The sequence below is a fragment of the Caretta caretta genome, chromosome 11 (genome assembly GCF_965140235.1).
Source record: "Caretta caretta isolate rCarCar2 chromosome 11, rCarCar1.hap1, whole genome shotgun sequence".
Lineage (NCBI taxonomy): Eukaryota > Metazoa > Chordata > Testudines > Cheloniidae > Caretta > Caretta caretta.
In genome coordinates this window covers 63,319,589-63,336,674 of record NC_134216.1, presented here as the reverse complement: position 1 = coordinate 63,336,674, position 17,086 = coordinate 63,319,589, and the positions used below count along the sequence as shown (strand labels likewise).

The 17,086-nt window shown below is 39.3% G+C and overlaps 2 protein-coding genes across 10 annotated transcripts in view; both read left to right on the top strand.

Annotated features, from left to right (window-relative positions):
- MDH1B (malate dehydrogenase 1B) overlaps positions 1 to 3,343 on the top strand; it is a 34,389-nt gene extending 31,046 nt beyond the window's left edge. For both annotated transcript variants that reach the window (XM_048870453.2, XM_048870450.2), the window contains 2 exons: positions 1,484 to 1,558; positions 2,165 to 3,343. In XM_048870453.2, the coding sequence (XP_048726410.2) occupies positions 1,484 to 1,558; positions 2,165 to 2,241 (152 nt within the window). In that variant the 3' untranslated portion in view covers positions 2,242 to 3,343. The remainder of the gene's footprint in view (positions 1 to 1,483; positions 1,559 to 2,164) is intronic.
- Positions 3,344 to 5,550: 2,207 nt separating this feature from the next.
- The window catches only part of DYTN (dystrotelin), a 64,503-nt gene continuing 52,967 nt past the window's right edge, over positions 5,551 to 17,086 (top strand). For 5 of the 8 annotated variants that reach the window (XM_048870459.2, XM_048870462.2, XM_048870460.2 and 2 more), the window contains exons 1-3: positions 5,551 to 5,921; positions 8,580 to 8,637; positions 12,742 to 12,816. In XM_048870459.2, the coding sequence (XP_048726416.2) occupies positions 8,619 to 8,637; positions 12,742 to 12,816 (94 nt within the window). In that variant the 5' untranslated portion in view covers positions 5,551 to 5,921; positions 8,580 to 8,618. The remainder of the gene's footprint in view (positions 5,922 to 8,579; positions 8,638 to 12,741; positions 12,817 to 17,086) is intronic. The other 3 variants (XM_048870461.2, XM_048870463.2, XM_048870464.2) reach the window with 3 other exon arrangements.

Below are 17,086 nucleotides of genomic sequence, written 5' to 3'. Positions count from 1 at the left end.
AAAAAATACATATACTGTTTAATATCAATGAGGCCAAGGGGACTCCTCACTGAAATGCTGAAAGACCCTTCTAATACCCTTTTCTCCTCCTCAATACTATTAGACACAAACCAGGCAAATCAGAGAATAGGGGAAGAGCATGAAAAATGAGAATTAACTCACTCATGAATGTAAAGCATTTCATCCTCTAATTCTGTTTAGTGTGGAAGCTGAAGCTTCTTCCAGTGACTTATTTCAGCCAGGGACCCTAGAAGGAGAAAAATTCCAAACTCCCACCAAGGATATGCCAAGAGGCTTAATTAAAAATGATCTTTTTTTGTTCATGGTCAAAAGAATTCACAATCTACTGTCACATTTCCTTCTTGCTTGCACCTGCGCCCGATACCTTTTCTTTCAGTTTCTCTGTCTCTCCACATACTGCTTCCTTTATGTACATCATAGTGCATAAACTGTGAACTTAGTTCTTCAATTAATGAATGCATGTTTTTAGCCGACAGATACCTAGACTCATTATGGCTTTGGAGTTCCTTATAAGCAGAATTATAAACCCTTACATCTAAAACAGTGTGGTCTAGTTGCTAAAAAATTAGATTGAGAGTTCTGCTCCTGTGCTCTTACGCTGACGCGGTCTATGGTTTTTGACAAATCACTGAGGCCAGCATTTTCAAAAGTGGTCACTGATTTGGGGTGCCCACCTTTAGACACGGGGGCCTGATTTCCAGAATTTTTGAACATCCATCACTCCATTAGTTTCAGTTAGAATTGTGAATGCTCAGCACTTCTAAAAATCGGACCCAAGAAATCTGAAATTGGGCACCTAAGAACCAAGGCTCCAAAAATCAGTGACTGCTTTTGGAGAAATGGGCCTTTCCCTAACTGTATCATCAGTTTTTTCATGTATAAAATGATAGTTAGCCACATTTGTAAAGCATTGTGACTACACAAGTATTAAGTATTATTATTTATTATTCACATAGAGGCTATTGGCAAGCCAGCCTGTTTCTAAACATTGTTCAGTATTTAGACTAGACACCTAGCTATCTAAAAATGACTGTCTTCTCAGGAAGTTCTAAGTGCGATTGATATCCATTTATACATTTTAGGACCAAATATCACAAATAACATGTGTTTGGGTAACACATCGCATGACAAAAGTCAAATGAGGATCCTCTATTTTATTCAAAGAATGTCAGTTTTTCTGAAGGGTTTTCCATATCTAAGCACCTCATACGCATTATTGATTGAATGGCCAAGGCAAGGTCACGCAGGAAATCTGTACCAGAAATAGGATCAGAATCTACTGAGTCCCTGCCCAGTGCATTAGCCGCAGTTAGCCTTCCTCTCCTCATTCAGTTCTAATCTGTTCCACATCTCATCTTCCTAAAGCCTCAGCCCTGGTCTATACTACAAACTTATGTAGGTATAACTTCATCGTTCAGGGGTGTGGTTTTTCCGTTTAGTCCTTTCATTTTGTTTGTTACAGAACCTGAAGCTCCACCCAATGAGTTACTTCAGTCAGAGATGCTGGAAGAAGAAAAAGTCCAAGTGCCCATAGATGGTAGGCCAAGATGCCTAAATACAATTTTTTTTTATTGTTCATAATGTTCAAATTGTAGCTCTTAACACCTTTTGACACACCTGAATACAAATCCTCAACTTTTCACAGGGGGCTAGAAACAAAATAATGGAAAACTTTTGTAAGTAAACAGGATAGCAAAATACCAGGTCTAAATAGTTTATTCAATCACTGACCCAGTTGGTTTAATTTAAAACAGAATATAAAGATTTATCCATTCAGTTAAATGGAAAATGTACCATAAACAAGCAAAGCAGGTATTAATAGCTTCTCAGTGGGGATTGTTGGTAGCTGAGCACTTTTGAAAGTCTGGCCACATCATTTAGGTGCCTATCTGGGAGATGAGCGCTTTGGAAAACCTGGCCAGTGAATTTTACTTGCCCCCTAAGGGAATGTCTACGCATCGGCTAGGAGATGTGATTCCCAGCTCAGGTAGACATACATGTACTGGCTACTTTAAGATGGAAATTTCCACGGAGAGCGTGATCTGGCTCCTACAGACCATCAGAAAACCAAGAACAAATAGGGAGAAACTCCAAAAAAGAGAACGTCTTGTAAACCTAAAATATTTTAAATTTGTTTTTACAGATCCTGAAACTTCATCTGAGGGCTTAAATCAATCAGAGACCAGTCTGAGCAATGCAGAAAACAATGAAAACCCTTAAATAATTTCTGATCAAGTAAACTACAGCAAGGGATATGCTATAGTGCCTGGAACATATTATTTCTGTGATCTGGCAGAGACTGATTCACAGCTTTGAAACTTCACAGGTTTTCTTTTGTGGTAGTTATGAAAGAATGTATAGGAACTGGCACATTTAAAAAAAAAAACACCACACCCACACCCCTCATGTTAATTGATTCTACAGGGCTGAAAATTTAAACACAAATTCAATAAATGAAAATGTTAAAATTATTTTATCAATAATTCATTCACATTGCATGTGTTGTATATCAAAGTAAATATTTAACAGCCTAAGCAAAAATCTTAGGCCAAAATTGTCAAAAATGAGAGTCTAACTTTAAGCCAGGATTTTAAAAAAGGGATGCTTTCTTTTATTTGCTTTCTGATACCTTTATGTTTGAATTAGTAATATTAATATTGTATTAAAATAAGAAATTAAAATGTAAGTGTAGCATTAATGTTACATATTTAAAGTGTAGTTTTACTCTGAGAAGTAACAGTAAAAATGGCATCTCTTTGCTCAGCAAATATGCACAACAGTAATGTATTTGCTCACTTTAGTGACAAAAATATTCTTAGCCTTACAGAGCCAACAGAACTAAGATGGAATAGAATTTGCATCTTATTCAATCTTGCACAGCCTCAGCAGATTGTTTACTGAGTTCCAGTCAGTTACACCTGTGCAAACCCATTGAGGAAAATGTTGTTGCACAGATAAAGCTGAGTCCCAGTTTGTCTTACAGAAGCTTTGTCAAAGATGCTGATGCAGAAAGTGAAAAAGCGCAAATTGATCCTCAGAATCCAGAAGGAGATGGTAGTTAGGAAACAAATCTTTTACTTAAGTACTGAGCACATTTGACACAAAAATTAATAATACAACAAACCATGGAAGCCATGATATCGACTTAGCAAAGTCACTTTTCAGACTAGAACTTGACATAGAACAGAAAAGAATGAGAGAATGAAAAAAAACCAAGCATTTAAAAATATCGAGGCGCTAAAGCAATAATTGCCTTTTTTTAAAAAAATTTGTGCTGGAGAAGTCACGATACAATAAAGAAAAGCATCTTAGCTGTACACTGTAGAGTTGCACTGTTGTGCTTTTTTTTTTTTTTTTTTGCAGCTTCATAGGTTTTAAACTCACCCTCTCCTTAGGTGCACCCAGCCAAAAGGACCTTTAGTGCATCTGTCCAGATGTAGCCATAACTTGGCTTCAGTACCTGGGGAGCATTAGTAGAGGCCAGTTAGCACTGCTGATAGCACTATTGGTCCTAAGAGAGTCACATCTGGGCAGGGTCATGGAATCAGTAGGAATACTCGTGAATAAGGGTTGCAGGATCTGGCACTTGACAAATGAATGAATCAAAGGGTTATAATGGAAACTTTTATGCAATTTATAGGAAACTCAGACAGGTTTTGCATATCCAAAGAATCATTTGAAAGGTTCACAAAGCCTTAATAGCGACAAAGTTTGCTTAACCCAAGGTAATACACAAAATACATTTTCAAGGGTCATTATTGTCACTTACTAGAGGGGAGGTACTAAGGGAAAAATTCCATCCATATTTATTACATAAGGTAAATGTAGTGGTGCCAAGACCATTCCCTTTATAAAGGGAACAGATTTGAACAAAATGTTACTGAGAGGTGTTCTCTGCTGCTTATGGACCAACACACAACTCCCATTACAGTTAATGAAAGTTTTGCCAGGGTAAGCACTTCAGGATTTGGCCTTAATTTCTTGACACAGCCATTGAAAGCATTTTCTTTTTGAATGTAAGTTCTGCATAGCACACTCTGATCAGCACAGCAAAAGTATGTTTTGCTCTCTGGATTGGCTCTAGAAAATATAAGTAATAATAAAATGGGAGGCTTAATAGACAGTCAACCCTGTGTGACAAGCTCTGGTGCGTGACGTCCCCGATTAAGCTACAGGACAACAGTGTTATGGTCAGGGCAAGAATTCTCTTTAATCACAAAAGATCATTTCATTGCTTCTTAGTGCTTCATCTTAAAAGGAAGAAAAGTTGATATTTTTTCTTTCATTTTTTCCTCCATTAATTATTTCATTCATTCCATTAGTTTCAAAAGGTAATACTCGTATGCTTAAAGGTAAGCAGATGCTTAAGTCCTTGCCAAAATCAGGGCATTGGATAGCTGCAGTAGACCTTTTCATGTGTACTCAGTGGAAGTTGGTTGTACACCAGCTCCTTTCTTTTGTTAGTCTACATCTTTTAATAGACAACCTTAAAAATAAATTAAATGCCATTGTGCATTCTTAATTTGCTTTTTCTGCAAAGTTTGGAATCAGGATAAAAATTTTTGCTGTTATCTGCAACAAATAAAGAGTGTTTGAATAAACTAATTTCTGTTCAGATGGAGGCTCCATTTGACAAGGGAGGAAACTAAGATGACTTCTTTAGTTCTTTGCCAGTTGAGATGGACTAAATGGGGAGAGGGAGTCTTGTGAGTCAAAGGAAAGGGAGCTTATGAGAAGAGTGCTCAGGTGGACCAAAGGAGGGTGGGAGCTTGGGTGGGATTTGGAAATGGAAGTTGAGTCTTTTATAGAAGGAATAGCACAGATGGGAAGAGTGTCATGGAGGCAGCAAGTGAGGGACCTAAATTTCTTATGGGGGCAACTGTCTCCTGCGTAGAGGTCATACTGGAATCAAGAGTCTCCTGGGTGTCTTAGGGAAATCATGTAGGAGTCAGATGATTCCTGGGGCAAGGGTGCTTCAATGGGGGCACTGGTTTCAGGGAATAGACGTGGCTCTACTCAAAACCAGTTTGTCACATTTTCTTCAAACTTTGTAAGTATGTTCTCGTTGGCCTTCAGAGTATTTCTACCAGTTTTTAGACCAGACCAATTTTCTAAACCTAAATTATAGGATAGTTAAAATCTGACATTGTAACAGCCTCTTTGTAAGATATTTGTTCATACATTCTCAGATTTAGTATCTTTTAAGCCATAAATAATTTCCAGTGCATACTTTATGAGCTATTATTTAATGCTGTATATGCTGGGAATGTGTAGAATATGTGAGTTCTGATATACTGCCTGTCAGAATAACTGGAAAAGCTTAATTTTAAAACTTCTTTAAATAAATGAATTTCTCTTGCCAAATTTAGCACTTGCATTGCACATACTGTACCATTTGGCTGTACTGTAAAATGTGTAAGCTTTTTGGTTACACTAACACTGCTTTACCTAGGGGGTTACATTACCAGTTCAGTTTATTATTGTCCCTGTTTGAGTTGTCAGACTAGTGGGTTGTCACAGGACACTTTGCTTCCTGCCTGAGAGAGAATGACTTCCTCCAGTGTCCATAGCAACATCATGTTTCTCAGCAACCGGGAGATGCTTGTTTGTGTTTCCCCATTCTAGAAATGTTACCTCGCAGTAGAAGAAAAATGGCCCTTTGAAACAACGATCAAGGAAGTTCTGTATTTAATTATTCAGAATATTTATCACTCTTCTGTGTTTTGATTGCTGAGACAATGTACAGTGTCTTGAGCTGAGCCTTTCCTGTGTATTACTGTGAACAGCATTCATTTAAAAGCAAAATCTTTTAGAGTTGTGTCTTGAAATCAGCTTTTAACTACTGAACAGCTTCCACAATACCTTGTGACTTCTAGGCCTTCGGTAGGTAATAGAGAAAGGTAAGAACCGTTACTGTATTTGAGAAGAGATTGTATTTATAATTACAGCATGACAATAAGTCCCTTTCCCCCCTCCCCCCAAAAAAGTATAAGAAAATGTTTTATATTGCTATGGCTTCTTCAGGGTATTTAAGTACAGATCACCCTGAATATCTCACTTGACTCGATTTTGCCTGACTAAAGACTGCAGGATTGGTCCTGTTGATCTACTGTGGATATCTTTGCCTTCCAGAATCTTAGTTAGCCTATGTTTTTAAAAAAAAAAAAAAGAATGCAAGACCCGATACTGGAAACACTCATGCAAATGAGTAACTTTAATGTATGTGACTATTCCCACTAGTTTCAATGGAACTACTTATGTGAGTAATGTTACTTATACCTTGCACTTCTATTGTTACTTTTGTTCGCTGGATTAGTCCCTAAGGTTGTACGAGTTCTGTCATGCATATTCATGATTTATCTTATACTACTAGTTTGTTCAGATAAGGCCTATTGAATTATTAAATAAGCATTTAGACATTGTTACTGACATGCTATACTGTGCATCAAGTATAGTACATCAGATCCCACTGAAATTGAGAAGAGGTGTTAATGCAGCAATTAGTTGCTACCTGGATAAGTATTACTTTTTATTTTGCTTACTTTATGTACAGAACAGATACTAACCTTGGGCTAAATCCTGTTCACCTCACGAGTAATCCCCATTAAAGGCAATCACGTTAGTTACCTCCCTCTTTAAAACACAAAAGTTTATAAGTTCATCATGTGAGTGGGTGTGATAATGTAATAATGCCTTTAAAACACTTTGAGCCAAATGCATTGCTAATGCACATGGATGCAACTTCATTGGTATCTGAGGGCTCCATCCTGCAAGATGGTGAGCACTCTAGTCCAACCCAGATAAACACATGAGCACCTGTTTCACTTTAAGCACTTGAATAGTCCCATTTACTTCAACAGGACTACATCTATACTTAACTTTTAGGATATACATAAATGTTTTGGTGGATCAGGCTAAAATGTTCAACATCTTGCAGGATCAAACCTTAACAGATTTGCACTCACTGCATAACTTCATTGAAGTCAGTGGAACTGTTACCATTTATGTTAACGCCCAGTTTGCCCCATGTACCTTTATATACAATGTCACCTCTTGCTTTATTTTGTATACCTTTGTTGGGAAAAAAAAGTAAGAGGTAATTATTGTAGCAGCCTGCATCTATATAAGTCTATGTCTTATAAGAAAAGTGAGGCAGCCTTTAGGTAACTACACCTTTAATAACAATGTATATCCTGATTCACTGGCATGGAACCCTGCTGTTCTGGGGTCCCACTGATTTCCCTGGGACTGCACTAGTACATCAGTATGCACCCGCTTAAGAACTTTTGAGAATTGGGGCTATCAGAGCTCGTGGAGAATCAGGCCCATAAACTGTAATAAGGAAGAAAGTAAAGGAAAGGAGAATTTTTAAAAAGTGATATTCCTTTCAAAGCAAGAGTTTTGAGAGAGTCTACAAATGAACAAAAATAACTGTAGGTTCCTCTATTTAAAATATTAATGTGGGAGTAAGATTGGGACCCAAAGTCACAGCTTTCACACAATAAAATGGTAATCAATACATCTATAGTAGACATCATTTTTCAGACCCACTAATAACTATAGGTCATCGAATTTCTATGCTGTGGAATTGGCATATGTACTATCATGTTTATCTGATAAGTAGTGGTCAATGGCTGTGAGTGGAAAAATACAATATGATGCAAGTTTGGGTAAGTTCAGCTTTAATGTCATATATATACTATTAATGTTTCAGATCATTTCCAACTCTGACTGACTAGGTTACTCATTTCTTGTTCAATTGAACATCAGGATTTTTCACTGAGCCATACATAATGCATTTAGAACCTTATAACTGTTCCATTGTGCCCTATGTTGCTAAAGGTGAGTGCATAACTAGAAGATAAACTTCACAGGAATTTTTACAGCAGCTAATAACAGAATTTAATTTAATAAATTTCTGACATGTAAGCTGAGAGCAGGGCTTGAAATCTCACTGTTCTCAGTGGTATAAGGACTTCTATTTTCCAGAGCAGGAGTGGGTTACAGACGTTAGTTGGGTGTATGTTTTCCCTTCTACCTTTCCATATTCACCTCTGAAAAGAAATAATAGCGCCTTAGTTGAAGAATCTTACTCCACTTGGAACAATCTAAAAAGTTGAATTATTAAAGCAAGTGCACTTGCTAAGTGGCTAGCAGACTTCAAGACATGCTTTCTTCTCTGGGATTATTTACTCTTGAATGGGTGGTAATATTGTACATGCACACTGGATCACTGAATAGCAAAGGATCCCATCCTACCACATACCTGCATTTAAATGCCCATTCGTCCTGATTCTCCTCTCACACCAATTTACAATTACTCCTGTTTCACACTGACTGGGAGAGGGGAGTCAGGCCCATTTAATGGAATTTATGCACTTGGAACTGCAATACGAAGGGGTCCATTTTAAAGTAAAGACTTGTTTTATGTAATTTTTGTTTAATTTCATCTTGAAATATACCCAGTAAATGATGCAGATTCAGATGTCCAATTTAAAGAGCTTGCACATATCCTGGCTGGGAGCTGTGATTTAATACCATGGTTTGTTTGGTTACAGGAAGTCCAGTGGCATCCACCTATTCTAAGCCTTTCTGTTATGGATCCAGACCAGCAAGGTAAGTACTGTTGTCAAGTGCTTCCCAAATTTCACAAGAGAATTCCCAGTGTCCAAACTAGTGAACTTAACTGGAGTTGTTCCATCTTCAGAATCTTTTGTTATAATGCAGGAGACAAGATCAAATGCTATGGCAGATCAGTCTGTTGCTTTAGATCATGCAGCCTGGAAGAAGGATTTCTGGGTTGTGTTATTCTTACAGTGCTCCCTGTATTATATGTAAAATAGTATCTGTTCTCCTATCTTACCTGCCATTTAAGTCAGTAAGATGCAAAACTACTGGATAATTAGATGTGAGGTGTAAGGAAACGAGGATAAAAATATGTAACTTAAAACAATTTAATCATAGGACCGGAAGGGACTGTCCTTTGCACTCATGGCAGGTCTAAGTCTTATCTAGTCCATTCCTGACAGGTGTGTATCTAACCTGCTCTTAAAAATTTCCAATGATGGAGATTCCACAACCTCCCTAGGCAATTTTATTCCAGTGCTTAATCACTCTGACAGTCAGGAAGTTTTTCCTATTGTCCAGCCTAAACTGCCCTTGCTGCAATTTAAGCCCATTGCTTCTTGTCCTATCCTCAGAGTTTAAGGAGAACAATGTTTCTCCCTCCTCTTTGTAACAAACTCATATACTTGAAAACAGTTATGTCCCCTCTCATTAATGCAAGTTAATCACCAAACTATTATAAAAGCAAGAGTTTTACATCAAGGACCATCAATTACTTGGCCTATGCTATTTTCATGAGTTTTATATTTGAGGGCCAGCAGCAACATCCTGGCCAACCTAGTCTAATTGAAGTTCAGGAGGTCCTCAGCCCAGCTTCAGCTGTCTGGTGTAGCCCCAAACTGAATTCAATGTATTAATAAACCCTTTTGTTCAGTAATAACCTACTTACTGCCAGGTAACATGGAGAGAAAGTCTACTGTAATATTGGTGCTCTGTGTGCTATTTTTCTCTTCTTGGTTTTGATTCTCAGTCTCTAAAACCCTCCCAACTATAAATTAATGACTCCTGAGTTATGTTTTTTTTAAAACCTAGTGGTTTTGGGGTACAATTCACCCTCTGCAGAGAGTCAGCACAAGGTCTAGCACCACATAAGGGCCATTTAAAGCCTGGACCTGCACAAGGTTATGCCCCAGTTGAGTCCCACAAAAGAAGTCCATCTAGGGAGGATGTGGAATTCAGTGGTGCATAGGCCTCCTGCTGTGTCTCTGCAAAGGGGTGAATTTCACCCCAGTTTGAAATTAGATATTTAGTTTGTGTCTTGTAAAATGTCTTCTCATCAATAGTAATTCTGACTGATATGTAATTTAGGCTAATTTCTTTTTTGCTTGGACACCTTACAGATTAGTTTTGCTAATCTAAATCCTAATCCTAAAGTATGAGCAATTGGTGACCTAATGTTTGTTAAGGACTGACTTAAAAGTTAAAAATATGGTGAAATGTTTCCAAAGCAGACCACTAGCAGATGGTTACCTGTACCCTCTGCAAGTGAGCCTGAGAATGTCAGATGATAGCATGAAATTCCCTCATCTTAGAGAATCTTATTCATGGAAGAATTTCCTGTTGGGTCACATAGAATCATAGAATATAAGGGTTGGAAGGGACCTCAGGAGGTCATCTAGTCCAACCCCCTGCTCAAAGCAGGACCAATCCCCAACTAAATCATCCCAGCCAGGGTTTTGTCAAGCCTGATCTTAAAAACTTCTAAGGAAAGAGATTCCACCACCTCCCTAGCTAATGCATTCCAGTGTTTCACCACCCTCCTAGTGAAAATTTTTTTCCTAATAGCCAACCTAAACCTCCCTCACTGCAACTTGAGACCATTACTCATTGTTCTGTCATCAGCTACCACTGAGAACAGTCTAGATCCATCCTCTTTGGAACCCCTTTTCAGGTAGTCGAAAGCAGCTATCAAATCCCCCCTCATTCTTCTCTTCCGCAGACTAAACAATCCCAGTTCCCTCAGCCTCTCCTCATAAGCCATGTGTTCCAGTCCCCTAATCATTTTTGTTGCCCTCCGCTGGACGTTTTCCAATTTTTCCACATCCTTCTTGTAGTGTGGGGCCCAAAACTGGACACAGTACTCCAGATGAGGCGTCACCAGTGTCAAATAGAGGGGAACGATCACGTCCCTCGATCTGCTGGCAATGCCCCTACTTATACATCCCAAAATGCCATTGGCCTTCTTGGCAACAATGGCACACTGTTGACTCATATCCCGCTTCTCGTCCACTGTAACCCCTAGGTCACATGATACCTTACATTCATGTTTCTTGTTCTTCTTCTGGAAGACAGACTTGGGACTGGATCCACAGCCTATTAAAATCAGTGGGAATCTTTCAATTGGCTTTAATGTACTTTGGATCAGGCCCTTGAAGAAAAGAAAAAAAAATCACTAGTATAATAAGCCAGCAAAACCAAACTTTTTTCCATATTGCATTACTTGCTACAGTGCATTATGCTACATAACTTCTCCAAACAACAGGCAGCAACATAACCTGACAAAACCAAGACTGGACAAGTGGCATAGCAGACAAGGGTTACTGCTATATCATAGGAAGCAACTGAGAACCAGCAGAGTCCATAATTTGCTGAATATTAGCATTAGACTGGTTTGTATGTGAGGAACCACAAATTGGTCCATTTCCACAGGAAACAAGTGGAGAGTCTTGTGACCTATTTCCACTCAGTTATGCATGTTTGCAGTTTATCTACACCCTTCATCATCTGTTTTTGCCTCCTATTTGAACTGCAGGGATATATATGGCTCACCAGGAGAAAGCAATGAGCTAATAAGTCCTGTGATAGCTTCTAAAGATACTGTATATAAGCATTTTTTAAATACAAAGTTTACATGTATGTCTGTAAAGCGCCAGGAATATTTTTGGCGCTGTATAAATAACAGGTCAAGTCACGAAGCCCCTTACTCAGTTCCTACTCAAATTCCCGTTGACTTGAGCGGAGTGAAAGGTTTGAGCAGAAGTAGTAACGACATGGGATTTAACCCAAGAACTTCAGTGAGATTGCCAAGGGGAGGTATTTATGCTGACAAATTGTTTGATTCTAACAGAGCCACAGATGCAAGACCCAAACATTGTTTTCACAGTATAAAGTACAACTGGTTGAGAAATTGTTTTTCCTGGCAAAAGGCTACAAAAATTAAATTGTTTTGGTTTTCATCCATTTTCCTTCAAAGTTTTAGATTTTTGTTGAAGCCGAGTTGTTGGGTTGTTTTTGTTGTTGTTGTTTTTTTAAAGTCTGCAGAAGTTTCCATTTTGTTGTAAAGCTATTTTCTGTCAGAAAAACTATTTCAGTGGACATTTTTGACCAGCTGTAGTATAGCGTGAGCTCTGTCAGTGTGTAGTAACTTCCCAAAATGGCATCCTCCTGTCTTGTGGCTCCAGTGATGGACAGGCTAGTCCCTCTAGCATTATTTATGGAGAGGATCTAAAATAGTGATCAAACTTCTAGGCTGGTTTCTCTCTGAAACATTTACATCAGGAGAGCATTGTTTTTCTGTACCAGGTGTACTCTATACTGTAAAAATAACACTTGGGTCTTGCAGTTCTGGAACACAAACCTATTAACTTCTCTGGGCATTGGCTCTGTTTATGGAGCAGAGTAAGGATGAGCACTGTGCATGCCTTTTGCCAAATTAATAATGAAATGATATTTCTAAAAACAGTGCACCTTCTTTATCAGTGCAGAGATGCTGTTTCTGTAAGAGCCTGTTGAGTTACCCTCACACCCAGCCGGGCTATAGTGTTCCATGCACTGGGCAAATTCTATGTTAAAACAAACATCTGTGGCCCTCTTAGAATCAAGCAATTTATCAGCTTTAATGCTTTCCCTTGACTATCTCACTGAAGTTCTTGGATTAAATCCTGTGTCCTTAGTCGTTTTTTACTCACTAATTGTAACTGAGTCCAGACTGGGATCAGGTGTGAACAGGACAGTTTGAGAAACCCTGGTCTCAGACGTCAGGTTTTGGAGACTCCTTTCATGTTCTTCCGTGTTCTCTTGAGTGTTCCACCGTCCCTTCCCTTCATAACTAGCACAAGAGAATCTATGGTAATTTATATTTGTTTTCCTTTACAGAAGCTCTAAATGCCATTCAGAATTCTGTCTACAGAACAGCCCTGAAACTACGCTCAGTGCAAACCCTGTGCCAGTGTAAGTAGCTCAAAGGAGTCCCGTGGGAGGAGAACCTGCAAGAGTGCTGGCTCTGAGTTGCAATCATAAATACCGCTACTTGTTTTTCTCTAATGCTTTCCGTCTGATGATCTCAAAGATTATCAACAACATTAATGAATTAATAAATAATACTTCATACATGTACTTGCTTCCTTTGAGATTCTCAGTCAAATGGCGCTAAGTAGCATTATCCCCATTTTACTGATTGAAAAACTCAAGCTCAAAAGGGGTGAAATGACTTGCCCAAAATGACAGTTTAGTCAATTAGTTGGGGGTAGAGCTCAGATTCTACCTGTTCTAATAACTAAATGATTTCCCAAAGCCTTTCAACACACATTTGACATGGATAAATATCATTATCTCCATTTGTGTTATAAAATAAGTACATATAGAACTGCTCAAAGTATTTTCAACAGCAAAAAAAAAAAGTAATCAAAAGTGGGGTCTCACTTTAAAAAAGATTTTCTGGAGAAAGTTTTGATTTGATTAAATGTTTTCTGTTTGAAAAAATTTCAAAAGGAATGAGAAGATTCAAAATTTGTTTTAAAATAGCAGGAAAATACTTATATTTCCTTTTTTCCTTCTCCATTGGAAAAAGCTAAGTGAGGAAAAATAGGTATTTAATTCTTTTTCAATGGAAAATAAAAAAAGAATAAAAGTGAAGAAAAACCTACTTTCTCCTTTCACCCTCCCACTGGACCAGTGTATGTGAGGCAGGGGAGGGGGGACAGTGCAAATATTTATAAAAAGAGAGAGCATAACAAGTGAAACAAATACTTTCTCCAATTTTTTTAAAAGTAGGGAAAAACCTAAAATTGAAGTGAAATATTTTTAAACAAAACCAAGCATTGCTTTGTTTAAAATATTGTTTAATTTTCAATGTGAAAGTTTCATTTTTCCCCGAAGAATCTTTTGTTATATCCCTCCCCTTCTCCACCCCCAATTTTGACCAGCTTTAATAGTAAGAAAGAAGCGTATCGGGCCATAGTAGCAATAGTTTATGTAAATTTGGCGTGAATCTGGTGCTATGTATACAAACTTTTGATAGCAGAAACCATGCTTAAGGCCCTTAGCATGGTTTCTGCTATCAAAAGCAATCAGAGCCTCACCTCTGCTTAGGACTCTGCATGGATCTAAAGTAGCCAAGAAGTGGACTGAATGGGCCCAGGAAGGGATGTGGCTAAGTTGGATCCCCCAGTTTCAGCATATCCCTTTCGTAGTTTAGCTTTCATCAGAAGGGCTTTATTGAAGCTCAGAGGCTAAAACTACCTCTGTCCAGAGGACTCCCCAAGGAACAGAAGCAAATACAACCTTCTCGTCCTTAGAGTAAAGCCCAGATCCTCAAAAGGTATTTAGGCACCTTACTCTCACTGGCAGTTAAGTATCTAAATACCTGTGAGGATCTGGGCCTCAATCCTCAGTGTAGTATGGGCCTCACTAGTGCAAACTGTACCTTCTGCTGCTAGGTGGGGTGAATCGGACTCAAACTGTAAAAAAAAAAAAAAAAAAAAAAATTTTTGCCCTACTTGCTTCATCTGCTTGGCTCATTCTCTATAAATTAAAATAAAAGAAAAATGAGGAGAAAGTTAAATAGCTTCTAAAACTTGAAGCCAGACTAACTAAAATAAAGTCTAGACCTATAAACCTACTCCTCAGTGAGTGAAATATTTGATGTGGGAGAACCACAGTGACCAGGCAAACAACAGTATTCTTGCAAACAGATTGTACCCTGTAGGATGGCAGACTCACCCCAGAAAGAGAAGCAGATGTTCTCCATTTTGCCTTGGAGCCCAGCTTTCCCTTGCCCACACTTACATGCATCGATGAAGTGGGTACTCACCCACAAAAGCTTATGTTCCAATATGTCTGTTAGTCTATAAGGTGCCACAGGACTCTCCGCCGCACGTACTACTGAGTAATTCCCGGACACCACAATCAGCTTCAGCTATGGAACCCTGCAGACAACTATGGTACAAGAAACCCACAGATTACCACAATTACCTTCACAGATCCAGTAACTACCCAAAACAACACCAAAAACTTATCTACAGCCAGGCACCCGTCAGATACCATAGAATATGCTCTAAGGAGTAAGTCTGGGATTCACACAACACACTAAAACCATCTTCAGCAAACAAGAACTCTCCGCCAAAGTAGATTGCATCATGGAATTGGCCATCCAAGTACCCCAAGGGAACTTACTTCAATACAGGAAAACACACCCTCTGACCATCCACACCTAGTTGTCACCTACAGCCCTACACTGGAACCCATACAGGGTATCATTAAACAATTACAATCCATACTCAATGGGGACTACATCCTGAAAGAAGTCTTTCCTGGACCCACCCCCCTTCTGCCCTTCAAATAACCTCCCACCCCCACCCCAACCTCACCAAGCTCATCATCAGAAGCAAGCTTCCCGCAGACCTGGAGACACCAGCTCAAAGTGGCACCAGACCCTGCCAGAACAGATGCAAAACCTGCAGACATATCTCCACTGCTAAGATGACCAATACCACCCCCACACCCAAACACACCTTTCAAGATCCACAGGTCCTCCACATGCCATCAGAACATATGGTATACCTCATCCTTTGCACCAATGCCCCAACAACTATTTGGGTGAAAAACAGACAATCACTACACTCTTGAATGAAGTCGTGTGTGTGCACACACGCACACACACATCACCCTTGGGCAAACACTTTTCACAAAATGATCACTCCATATTTGACCTCTCAGTCCTTGTCCTCAAAGGAAATCTGCACAAGACAAACTCCCAGGCTTGTCTTTTAAAACTCATAGCTTTGCTAGACACTAAAAATCATGGTCTTAATAAAGGCACTGGATTTATGGTTTATTACAATAATCTGTAACCCACTAACCTGCCCCCTATCTTTTCCCCTATGACTGAAGAGGTGTTAAAGGACCACTTCACCTTGAGTGGTCCCTTAGAATGGGTGTTAGCTACTTATGCTAAACAATCTGTTCCACCTTGTATTTAGCTGTGACACTTTGGGTATGTCTATTCTACACTGCATTGTAAACCCAGGGTTTGAACTCAGCCTCAAGCTTAATCCCCCTTCTGTCTACACACAAATTGCGCTAACCCAGGGCTAGGATTCAATGGGAGAGGAGGGTCGGAACCGGAGTCAAACTGGGACCAGGATTCAAGCTCTATTGCTTTGCAGCATGGACACAGCCCCTCTGGACTCAGACTCTGGGAGTCTGCCAAAAGTAGTCCACAACCTCACAGGCCAACTTTCCTTGTCCTTTAGACCGTCAAGCTTTCCCACACTGCACCATGAACAGAGGTAAAGTGGCCATCTTTTGGGAGGGCACTAGGAAGTCTGGGATGTGTGTGGCTGGACTTGGGCCTGCATAATACAGTGCAGATGGTGGAGCCCCAGTTTGGGACTCAGAGTTCAATAGTTCCTAACCTGTGGTTACAGATAAATGGTTAACAAACCCAAAGACTACTAACTCAAGTTCTACTAATTCTGGGTTTCCATTGCAGTGTAGACATACTCTCAGAGTACCTTTCCCAGACCTGAAGGAGAGTTCTGTGTAGCTTAAAAGCTTGTCTCTTTCACCAACAGAAGTTCATCCAAAGAAGGATATTAGCTCTCCGACCTTGTCTCTCTCACAGCTCCAACGTTGCAAACTACAATGTAAAATGTCAAAGTCAGACATTCACCCCCTATGCTAAACCAGATGGTAACAAGCCCCTTTTCACAAATAGTATTTGCCAGTGTATTTGGGGTTAAGGGACTGGTCACTCAGTAGCTACTTAGCACAGATCATCATAACTATCTCAGCTCTCTAATGGAAAGAGTGGTGAAGGTTGAGGAGCACACTCAATGCTATTACAGAAAAAGCAGATCTGCTATAATGGCAGTAGTAGATTGTTCACTGCACCCCTGAAATTCAAAAGAACTCTCCCTTTAATAGATCTTTGTAAACAGTTCTACTCACTGCCTTAGCATAGCACTGCAGAGATATTTGCCTCTAACAGCCCCGGTTGACCACCAATTTGGTCCTACGATGAACCATTTCTGTCCACAATTTGCCTCTAAGTCACATTTAGTTCAGATATCTTCTGGAGTAACAGAAGGCCAGCTAGAAGTCCACACATCCCAACAAGAGATCCTTTCACCCCACTGGGGCTACTCCTAAATCCATGTTCTGGGCTCAGTCCTGAGCCCCACTCTGGGCTCAACAGTCCTTGTGATAGAGTTTTTACATC